Source organism: Marmota marmota, unplaced genomic scaffold (genome assembly GCF_001458135.2).
Source record: "Marmota marmota marmota unplaced genomic scaffold, marMar, whole genome shotgun sequence".
Taxonomy (NCBI): Eukaryota; Metazoa; Chordata; class Mammalia; order Rodentia; family Sciuridae; genus Marmota; species Marmota marmota.
In genome coordinates this window covers 337,768-348,752 of record NW_026000205.1, presented here as the reverse complement: position 1 = coordinate 348,752, position 10,985 = coordinate 337,768, and the positions used below count along the sequence as shown (strand labels likewise).

At 54.9% G+C, this 10,985-nt stretch overlaps 2 protein-coding genes across 4 annotated transcripts in view; both read right to left on the bottom strand.

Moving 5' to 3' along the window:
• Nucleotides 1–410: 410 nt before the first annotated feature.
• Nucleotides 411–8,866, bottom strand: Klk6 (kallikrein related peptidase 6). 2 transcript variants are annotated; one of them, XM_048790449.1, is made up of 7 exons: nt 8,710–8,866; nt 7,021–7,130; nt 6,614–6,664; nt 6,072–6,228; nt 2,748–2,995; nt 1,503–1,639; nt 411–1,054 (listed from the first exon to the last, which is right to left on the bottom strand). In XM_048790449.1, exons 3-7 carry the CDS (start codon nt 6,660–6,662, stop codon nt 902–904), a joined length of 744 nt encoding a protein of 247 aa, XP_048646406.1. In that variant the 5' UTR covers nt 6,663–6,664; nt 7,021–7,130; nt 8,710–8,866; the 3' UTR covers nt 411–901. The 2 variants fall into 2 exon arrangements, with proteins under 2 accessions (XP_048646406.1, XP_048646407.1); XM_048790450.1 differs by lacking the exons at nt 6,072–6,228; nt 6,614–6,664; nt 7,021–7,130; nt 8,710–8,866 and adding an exon at nt 3,235–4,019.
• Nucleotides 1,862–10,985, bottom strand: part of Klk7 (kallikrein related peptidase 7) — an 18,637-nt gene continuing 9,513 nt past the window's right edge. For both annotated transcript variants that reach the window (XM_048790446.1, XM_048790447.1), the window contains exon 7: nt 1,862–1,876. The gene's annotated coding sequence lies outside the window, so the exon portion shown is untranslated. The remainder of the gene's footprint in view (nt 1,877–10,985) is intronic.

The window sequence follows — 10,985 nt, the reverse complement described above, 5'->3', positions numbered from 1 at the left end:
CAACTCCTCCCTGCCCCCTGGCTCCAGTCTCTCCCCTCAGATCCATCCTGCATATGGCCCCAGTGCTGCTCTTGCTCATAACACTTCTATGGCTCCCCATTACCCTTAGGGAAAGTCCCAGCTTCTCAAGCTGGTGTCTGAGGTCCTTTGAGATCTGGCCTCTGCCATCCTCTCCCATGTTACCCTCCACCACTCCCACTCACACACAGTGGTCTCCTAACCCTCTCTCATCCCTCTTTTGCTGCTACAAGGGGAGCTTAGGAGAGACAGAGCCATCCCTGAGGGCTAATGCAAGGTGGATGAGTCAAGGGTAGCTTCCTGGAGGGGCTGAAATGAAATTGGAGTGTAAGGGAAAAATGAGAAAATCTGGGCTTCCAAGAGGCAGACGTGGAATAAAAGTGAAAAGCACCTTAGTAATAAAATTCATCCTTTATTGGGCGCATGCCGGGCCAGGCACTGTTATATGTATTTCACGTGCTTGTAACCTCACATCGTCCCAGTAGCCCCATCCCATGAGGAATATACTGTTTAATGTACTCTGTAAAGGAAGGTACTGCCCAAGGATAGCAAACTGGCCCTCCAGCTCAGTATCTGCCAGTATTGAACCAGCATTCTGTCTGCAGGAAGGACAAGCCCAGGCAGGGAGAGTGGCCTAGAGGGGTCTGGGTTCTCTTAGTAGTGGGGGAAGACTGCAGCCCTGTCCTTGCTCTCCCACCCCAGTGGAGCAAGGGAGGAGCTGGGGTCAAATCAGGGAGGATTTGTGCTCTTGCATCATTGCTTTATGAAGCGTCAAGGGTCACAACCAGGCAGGTGCAGAAGGAAGGCAAGGTCAGGGGAAGAGAAATTCTGGAGCCAGCCAGTAGGGTCATAGGTCAAGAGTCGGGGATATCACATGTCAGGGTCATTTGGCTTGAATGGTTTTCCGGATCCAGTGGGTATATCTGCAGACGTCGGTGTAGACTCCTGGCTTCTCCTTTGATCCACATGGGACGTTACCCCATGACACAAGGCCTCGCAGGCGGTTTCCACATACCAGCGGACCCCCAGAATCACCCTGTGGGAAAGAGGGAGAAAGTCAGGTGCAGCAACCTGGAAGGGGGGGACGGACAGACAAGGCTCACATGGAGCAGAGTTAGAGGTACTCAGAGATGGAATGGATGACTCAGGGAGAGAGAAAGACGGAGACGCCCGCGGGGTCACCCTGCTCCAGAGCATGGTCATTTCCAAGCAGAGCTCCCGATGGGCGCCCTGTGTGAGGCAGAGCGGCTCCGTGCACCACCTGCCTCCTTCGTGTGTCTTCTCTGGTCTGGATCCCTCCTTCTCCGTCCTTCTCTCTGCATTTCCTGCTTCTGACGACTATCTTAATGGCTGCCTGTCCCAGCTCCCTCCCAGCCCATCTCTCAGGCTCCCTACAGTTCTGTTTTGGTCTCTCTTCTTGTCTCTGGCTGTGTGTTTGTGTCTCCGTCCTCGGCTGTGGAACAGGCAGGTCGCGGTGGCCTCACCTGGCAGGAATCCTTCCCGTACTTCTCGTCGCCTGCGCACACCATGTTGGGGGTGATCTGGCCAGGATAGGCCCGCTCGCACTCCTCGGGCGGCACCAGGTGGATGTATGCACACTGGATGGTGTCGGGGAAGTCGCCTGCCAGGAGAGAGGGCGGGCTTGCTGGACGCCCCTCTCCGTCCTCCCCAGCATCCCTCCACAGTAAGGCCACCTGTTGGTCGCATTTCCCATTGTTTCCCTCTCCTGTGTGCCTCTCTGGCTTAGAACCAGTTCCATCGTCCCCGCCTCCTGATTGGTCGCTTTCCCCATCATCCTCACCTGCCATTGGCCCACCGTCCCAGGTGCCATCTCTGCCCACATCTCTTTCCCTACAGGCTTTCCCTTTTCTCTCCTCCACTTGTCTCCCTTCCTCCCATCCCCCCCTCAGCAGTTCCAGTTGGTTGGACTCTAGGACTTTCTTCCTCTCTCATCTCCCTCCTGAGCATTCACCTGTCCTTCATCAGCCCTTCTTGCCTATTAGTTCATCCGATTAGTCGCCACCTGGCCGTTGGTCCTGCCCTTCCCCATTGGCTCTCCCTTCTTATTGGCTCTTCATCCCCTGGTCCACAGCCCTCATTGGTCCTTTCCTTTTGACCCCACCCTTCTCCATTGCCTCTCAATTCCTATTGGCTCTTCATCAGGGACTCCGCCTTGTTCATTGGTGTTTCATTCCCAGACCCTCCTCCGTGGTTCCCACTGATCCATTGAACCTGTGCTTCCTCTGATCCTTCCTCTAATGACTCCTCTCAACCACCGGCCTTTTCCCATTTGACCCCTTTCCCACCAGCTGCCTGTACTCTGTTTGCATTTGGAATTCACATAACAGACTCCTCTGTTGATCGATCCCTCTTCTTCTATTAGTTCCTCCTCCATTTATCCATTCTTGCCCATAAGTGCATCTTGGGGACCGTTGGCCACCTTCCTGATTAGAATATTCCTACTGGTCAACCCTTGTCACTGACCCTTCCTTTTCCGGCCCATCTTTTCCATGCTGTTCATCCACTGATCTACTTTCCCCATTGGCTGTTCACCCACTGGCCCAGCTCCTAAGGATCCCTCTCACGGTGGTGCGCCCAGCAGACCTCACCATTAACCCATCTTCCCATGGCCCTTCATCTTCTGACCCACCTTCATTTTTGACCATTCACCCTTTGCTCACCTCCCCCATCGCCATTGGCCTGTTCCCCTGTCACCTCCCCTCACTAACCATCTGCGGTCTTGCCCCAGCCCAGGATGTGGCAGCTGGTGTGGTTGGCCAAGCAGTTCTTCTCCAGCGGCAGGGGCTGGATCCATTCAGAGAGTTTGACTGGGTATTCCAGACGCAGCAGCATGATGTCCTGGTCATGGGTGGCAGCGTTGTAGCCAGGGTGGGCCACAGCCCGGACGACAGGGCTCTGCTCCTGTGAGTTCTCCCTTTGCCGGAGGTTGTGCTTCCCCAGGTAGACTTGAAGCTTTCTGCAAGGGAAGCAGGCTGGGTCTTACCGGGGCCCATGGGCTGCGTCTGAAGCCGGGGAATCATGACTCACCTGCTCTGCTCCTCCCACAGCCTTCCAGAATAACCTGGGGGCTGTCCGTGACTGTCTATTTCCTGCCCCACATCCAAGCTGTCCAGAGGCCCATTTGGCTGTGTGAGTTATATCCAGCCACTCACCTCCACCATTGCTACCATCTTGGTTTGAGCTGTCGTCTCTTACCTGGACTACCGCAGTGGCCTGCTTACTGCCTTTGTCTCTCTACAGTCCACCCTCCACAAAGCAGCCAGAGGGTTCTAACAAGGAAAGTCAGTCCTATTCCTCTTGTGCTCACACCCCTCCCCGCTCAATCAGAGTGAAGGTCAAAGTTCTCTCCATGGTACAGACAGCATCTCCTCCTTCTCTCCCCCTCCTCCTCTTCCATCCACACTGGCTTTCCCTAAACACAACAGGGTTCCTCCCACCCCAGGGTCTTTGCAAGAGCTGCTTCTTGTGCCAGCAAGACGGGTATCTGCCTGGCTCTCTCCCTCAGCTCCTTCAAGTGTCACCTTCTCAGTAAAGCTTTCCCTCTGCCCAGTGAAAATGCAAATATACAGCCCTGCTTTCCTTTTCACCAGAGAACCTGTCGCCGTCACCCGCCCACTGTGCATTTATTGCTAAATATTCTCTACTGTGTCTCCTCCTCCTGTAACACTGCCGTCCAATACAGCTTGCCGCCATGATGTCATGTTCTCCACCTACGCTGTCCAGCACAGTGGCCACCAGCCGCATGTGGATATCGAGAGCTCAAAATGTGCCTTTTTTCCCATTCATTTTTATTTAGTTAGCCCCTGGGGGCTGCTGGCCGTGGTGTTTGTTAGCTGGTGAGGCCCTAGGAGGTCAGCCCAGAGACTTTATTCTGTTCAGATACAGGATCCCCAGGGCTTCAACCAGCATCTGGTACGTGATACGTGTTTGATAGATATTTTTGAAACAAATCAAAGAATTCCTCCCTTGCTCAAAAGTCTCCCACTGCCCTCAGAAAAAAGTCCAAGCTGCTCAGCCTGGCCTTGGAGACCCCTTGGGATCCGCCTGCTCACCTCCCGCCCTTCTCTCCCACCACCTCCTGCCCTCCAGTGAACTAGTCACTCTTAGAAGATCCAAGATTGTTGGATCTTCAGGGGCCTCATTTTGGCATTTCCTGGACCTCCAATGCTCTTTCCCCTTCTTCCTTTGGCTACCAGTTCTCCTATTTTATGCCTCAGCTTGAATCACATCTCATGGAAAGTCTTTCCTGATTTCTCCCATCAAAAGTAGGAGCCCTGTTTTTTCCTTCTTTAGCCTTACGGTAATTATCTTGGATTTTGAAGATGTGTTTCTTAAAGATCTGACTTGCTACTTCTTTCTGCCCTGATGTGTCCCTGGCTGAAGCTCTACCACCAACTCAAATCTGGCACTTTGTGGTATTCTTAGTCACTGTGCACCAAATGAGTGGATGGTGATGTTGGGGGTGACCCCGGGTCTCCCTGGGGGCCTTGGAGTTCCTGACTCTGCATGATTCTGCATCCCCCACACGGGGAGTCCTGACAATTGGTTTCCAAATACCCGAATTGTCATTTACTACTCATCTGAGCTCAGTTTCCTCATATGCTACTGCAGGGATTCCAGGACATGGGTGTAAACCATGTTCTTCACTGTGTGATTTAACCCTGGTCTGCATTTAGCACTGAACGCGACAGCATCTGGAATCTAACTGGTGATCCTGAGGTCCTGGGCTGAGCCCCGGGCCCTCTGTGCTTCCCTGTCTAGAACTGCTCTTTGGATGATCCTGTCCAGTCCCATGTCTTTAAATACGACCTGTTTGTAGATGGAGCCTTAATTTTACCTACTCCTGAGTGCTCCCCTGAGTTTCAAGGGCCCACCTAGTGTCTCTGCCTAAACACCTTCAGGTAGCTCAAACTCACCTCAGCTGTAAGGAAATGTCTGATGTCCCCTCCCTGTATGACAGGACTCCCAGTTGTTCAGGGCAAGCACCTGGAGATCAGCCCTGCCTCCTGTCTCTCCGGTCCTTTGCTATCATGTCCTTGGTCTTAAAATACCTCCCAATTTCCCTCCATCCTCACTGCTACCTCCCTGGTTCAAGTCACCATCTCATGTCCCCAGGCGACAGCAACAGCCCCCACTTGGGGCTCCCTTAATCTCCTCTTGCCCTGTCCTCTTTCACATGGCTAGGTGCTCCCCAAAATGTAAACCTCACTCTATTGAGTCCCACTGTAGTTAAGAGTTAAACCCCAACCCCCCAGCATGTCCTTCAGGGCCCATTAGAAGGCAAGTTCATGAGAGGAGCAATTCTGCCAGGCTTCCTGCCCCGGCACTGCTTGGTACAGTCAGTCCTCTGATCTGCGGATGCCACATCCACGGAGTCGACCAACCTTAGACTGGGGAAGAAAACTATCTATACTGATCATGTACAGACTCTTTCTTTCTTGTCATTATTTCCTAAACAGCACAGTGGAACCACTATTTGCATAGCATTGACACTGTTTTAGGGATTAGATGGGTGCAGTGGCTCAGCCTGTAATCCCAGTGGCTTGGGAGGCTGAGGCAGGGGGATTGTTGAGTTCAAAGCCAGCCTCAGAAACTCATGGAGGCCCTAAGCAAGATCCTGTCTCAAAATAAAAAATAAAAAGGGCTGGGGATGTGGCCCAGTGGTTAAGTGTCCCTAGGTTCAATCCCCACCACTAAAACAAAACAAAACATTGTCTCAGGAATTATAAGTAATCTAAAAAGTATTTAGGAGGATGTGCATAGGTTATATGCAAATACCACGTCATTCAATATTCAATATACCATTCTCGAGCACCTGAGAGTTATGCTGTCCTTATGGGATCCTGGAACCAACCCCTGAGAATTCCCAAGGATAATCAGTACTCCTTTAAGTACTATCTGGATGAACTTAGTCATGTGGGGAGCAGGGGGTTGTGCAGGGGCAGGTGGAAGCTTGGGTCTGCCTCCTCCTAAGCCTGTGAGACACCTGAAGGTCTAATTGCTTCAGCTCATTCTGCAGCGCACAGACTCACGGTTTTTTGCAGTGGGCAGCTGTGAGGACCCACTGCGGGTGAATGAGGACCCCACCACAGAGCAGGTGGCCCGAGGTGTAGAGGGCAGCTTGGTAGGGGTGAGATGTCTTCTCACAGGGTCCACCATGGACCAACTTATTCTGCTCCTCTGCCCAGGCTGAGGGAGAAAGGGTCTGGGTCAGAGAGGAATCTGGGCATGCCCACCAGGCAGACCCACCAAGGTGACCCCAGTCAAGGCCATCGCCACTCCCCACCCAAACCCAGCCCTGTGTCCATCTTCCTCCTCACCTTCTCCACCGCCCACTCCTTCCCCATCTCTGTGCCCATCCTTAAAGCCAAACTCATCCCTAAACTCTACCTCCAACCCCCGTTCCGGTCCTCCCCATCCCCATTCTCCCCTCCTCACCCCATTCCTAACTCTTCCTCATTTTGAAGGCACCCCCCCTCCGCCATGCTTTGGCACATCCCACCCTGCCGACTTCTTCCCCATGGACGGCAGACTCCACCACCAGCCTCCCCCATCTAGGTTTCTTTCCTCCCACCTGCAGCCATGAGGGTGAGCGCCACCATCAGTGTCTTCTTCAAGTCCATTCCTGGGGGAGAGGCCAGCGGTGCCTTAGTGCCCCAGCCTCCCCCTCATCCTCTCCTTCCTCTCCGCCTGCTCTGCTCCCCTGACCGTGACCTAGCCTTTCCCTCTGGCCTCCTGATCTTCTTTCCCCAAACCCATGCCTTCCCTCTGAGGGTCCCATGAAGGCAGGTGCCATGTCTCCTGGCCCGAGGCTCAAAGATTCTGAGTCGTGCTTTCTGCCTCTGCAAGCTCTAGATCACCCCTTGGAGGCAGGAGTTCAGCCAGAGGGTCCCTGACCTTCTTCCCAGCTGTGGGACTTCCCCTCTGCACCTTTGTTCTGTGCTGACCTTGTCACTCACCCCCACATCTGTAGGTTCTTACCTGCGGGTGGCCTGGGGCCTCCTAGCCACAGGTTTCTTGGGTGGGAGGAAAGGACAGCAGCTTATCACTCACGCAGACAGGGAGGCCAGGCCCGGAGAGTCCGGGAGCCCCTGGCAGAGAAATAGGGAGAGAAGACTCACAGAGCAGAACCGGTGTCTCCGAATCAGACACACAGGGAGCAGGTAGGGACGTGGGTGCTGCAGGGGCTGTGCACAGGATCTGCCTGGCTCCCTGGCCTCCTGGGAAGAGGCTGGGTCTGTCCCCAGACGCTCCCTGATACTTCCTTTTAACCCCTGTCTCCCCACGTCCTGGAGCCTAAAGGCTGACCCCACCCTTTTCCTCCTAACCCAGGCCACCCACAAGCATTCCTTCTGCCCCACACCTCGGCTCCTGGTGACCCCCTGACCCAGCTGTCAGGAAGGGAGTACTGATCCCAGAGTGCACTGGGGGTCTGGGCCCCAGGTCTGAGGGAGGAGGCTGGGCCTGGACCCCAGGTCTGAGGGAGGAGGCTGGGCCTGGACCCCTGGGTCTGAGGGAGGAGGCTGGGCCTGGACCCTGGGTCTGAGGGAGGAGGCTGGGCCTGGACCCTGGGTCTGAGGGAGGAGGCTGGGCCTGGACCCTGGGTCTGAGGGAGGAGGCTGGGCCTGGACCCTGGGTCTGAGGGAGGAGGCTGGGCCTGGACCCTGGGTCTGAGGGAGGAGGCTGGGCCTGGACCCTGGGTCTGAGGGAGGAGGCTGGGCCTGGACCCTGGGTCTGAGGGAGGAGGCTGGGCCTGGACCCTGGGTCTGAGGGAGGAGGCTGGGCCTGGACCCTGGGTCTGAGGGAGGAGGCTGGGCCTGGACCCTGGGTCTGAGGGAGGAGGCTGGGCCTGGACCCTGGGTCTGAGGGAGGAGGCTGGGCCTGGACCCTGGGTCTGAGGGAGGAGGCTGGGCCTGGACCCTGGGTCTGAGGGAGGAGGCTGGGCCTGGACCCTGGGTCTGAGGGAGGAGGCTGGGCCTGGACCCTGGGTCTGAGGGAGGAGGCTGGGCCTGGACCCTGGGTCTGAGGGAGGAGGCTGGGCCTGGACCCTGGGTCTGAGGGAGGAGGCTGGGCCTGGACCCTGGGTCTGAGGGAGGAGGCTGGGCCTGGACCCTGGGTCTGAGGGAGGAGGCTGGGCCTGGACCCCTGGGTCTGAGGGAGGAGGCTGGGCCTGGACCCCTGGGTCTGAGGGAGGAGGCTGGGCCTGGACCCCTGGGTCTGAGGGAGGAGGCTGGGCCTGGAACCCTGGGTCTGAGGGAGGAGGCTGGGCCTGGACCCCTGGGTCTGAGGGAGGAGGCTGGGCCTGGACCCCTGGGTCTGAGGGAGGAGGCTGGGCCTGGACCCCTGGGTCTGAGGGAGGAGGCTGGGCCTGGACCCTGGGTCTGAGGGAGGAGGGCTGGGAATCAGGACTCTCAGGTCTGAGGGAGGAGGGCTGGAGTCTGGAGAGCAAGGTAAAGTGGAGTTTTTTCTCCTTCTTTTTAGACTTCTGAGTTTTTGAGAAGCTGACTGAGGACCCAAATGCCAGCCTCCCAGATAATCAAATGGAGGCCCGGCCTCAGGAGTCCCCCACCCTGTCTGTGAACTTCTGAGACCTGCAACCCTCACTCCTGGGTGGGGAGCACTGAGGCCCTGCACCAGCTGCCTGGGTTCAGTGGGGTTGGGGTGACTCACCTGCCCAGAAGTCCCTCTGTGGGTGCTGACGACCTCTGTGTCCCAGGAGAGTGTGAGCAGCCAGCAGTGAGAAAGGGTGTGTCCGCTCGCTGGCCCTGGCCCCCGGCGAGGGCTGGGGAGCAGGCCCAGGCACTGTGGGGAAAGGGCCCCAAACAATCCGGCTTTGTCCGCCCTGCACCCAGTGCCACGCTCCCAGCAGCTCCGTTTCTCAACCTCTTTCCAGGCAGGCGGGTGGGAGGCTGTGTCAATGGCTTTCCTTTGTCCCTGTCTGATTGGCAGTCGGGCCAGGTCCTTGACTGCCCACCTGGTCCTGCCTGGGTGTTTCAGCTCTCTGGATCCTCCTGGCCCTGCTCCTCTAAGTCTGGCCACCTTTGGGGTCTCTGGCTCCATCTCTCCCCCGGCCGTGGTCAGGTGTCTCCATGTCTGTCTCTCTTCTCCCTCTCTGGTTTGTGTCTCTCTGACCTTTGCCTCTTTCTTGCTTTCTCTGCATCCCCCCCTCCCTGCCTTGGCCGTAACTCTTCCTGCTTGTTTTCTGCGGGTACCTGCAGGTTTCCTGGGAAGCGTGTGCCCATGGAGTTGGTCTCGGGGCTGCAGTGGTGGGAAGCTGGCAGGGCCCCGGAGCAGTTGAAGGCTCACTGGTGAGATGAGGGCACTCAGGGAGGGACACAGAGGAGAGGGAAGCAGGAATGCAGATGACTCGGGAGCCACAGGGTTTGGTGAGAAGTGGGGTAGCAGGAGGCTACGCAGGGATCTGGGAGAATTTGGGGAGGTGCCTTTGAACTTGGGTCTGGAAACTGGAGGCAGGTGCTAGTCAAGGACAGAGGGTGTGGCCCCTCAGGTGACCTCGTTTTCCTTGCACTATATCTAACTGTCACCCTAGATCGCTCAGCTCCTATCACCTTCACACAAGGTCCAAACTGGCATTCAGGATCCTCTCTGGACCCTTCACGCCTGGTCCCACCTGCACTTAGCATCTTCTTCTTGGGACCTAATCGCAGTCCTTGGAGCTGTAACCCTGTCCCCCTGTCTCCTCTCTGTGTGGGCTCACCTCCCCTCTGGCCCCATGTTCCTGGCTCCTCTCAAATCAGACCCCCCACCATCCAGGGGCTCCTGGTCTCTGCTTCCCCTGCTGGGCCCCAGAGGGTCTCTGTGCCCTGATTCCGATCCCTGCTTCTCACCTCCCTGCCGTGGTTCCCCACACCTCATAGGACAGTCTCAGTTCTTGACCTGGTATTTGAGAAACTTCAGCATCCAGAGAAGCACTAATCAAGACGCACATAATGCCCCCCAACGCTTACGATTTCTAGTAGTCACATTTCTTTAAAAACTGGAACGAAGGCTGGGGTGCAGCTGGGGGTAGAGCACTCGCCTAGCATGCTAGCCCCAGGGTTCCATCCTGAGCACCCCCAATAGTAAAAGTAAAAAAATAAATAAAAAGAAAAAGAAGTAAGATCTTCTGTGTTCTCACCACACACACACAATAAGAATCAACATGTGAGGCCGTGTGTGTGTGTCAAATAGCTGGATTTCGCTCTCACACAAGGTACACATGACTTTTATCAAGACCTCATGTTTTACAATATAAGTATGCCCAACTTTTACTTGTCCATTTAAAAATTTAAGAAGGAAAAAAGTAAAAAGAAACAGGAATTCATTCTAATACTCATTTAACTCAAGGTGTTAAAAATTAACATCTTAGAGAAATGCAAATCAAAACTAAGATTTCATCTCACTCCAGTCAGAATGATAGCTATTAAGAATGCAAACAACAATAAGTGTTGGCGAGGATATGCGGGAAAAGGTACACTCATACATTGCTGGTGGGACTGCAAATTGGTGCAGCCAATCTGGAAAGCAGTATGGAGACTCCTTGGGAAACTGGGAATGGAACCACCATTTGACCCAGCTATCCCTCTCCTCGGTCTATACCCAAAGGACTTAAAAACAGCGTACTACAGGGACACAGCCACATCAATGTTTATAGCAGCACAATTCACAATAGTTAAACTGTGGAACCAACCTAGATGCCTTTAGTAGATGAATGGATAAAGAAAATGTGGCATATATACACAATGGAATATTACTCAGCAATTAAAAAAAATAAAATCATGGCATTTGCAGGTAAATGGATGGAGTTGGAGAAGATAATGCTAAGTAAAGTTAGCCAATCCCCAAAAACCAAATGCTGAATGTTTTCTCTGATATAAGGAGGCTGATTCATAGCGGGGCTGGGATGGGGAGCATGGAGGATTAGATGAACTCTAGATAGGGCAAGG

Coding starts and splice junctions, on each gene's coding strand:
- Klk6 (XM_048790449.1), bottom strand. CDS start 6,662: ATGGACTTGAAGAAGACACTGATGGTGGCGCTCACCCTCATGGCTGCA. Junction 6,229..6,613: donor GCTCACCCTCATGGCTGCAG/GTGGGAGGAAAG, acceptor TTTCTCCCTCAG/CCTGGGCAGAGGAGCAGAAT. Junction 1,055..1,502: donor ACGGGAAGGATTCCTGCCAG/GTGAGGCCACCG, acceptor TCTTTCCCACAG/GGTGATTCTGGGGGTCCGCT.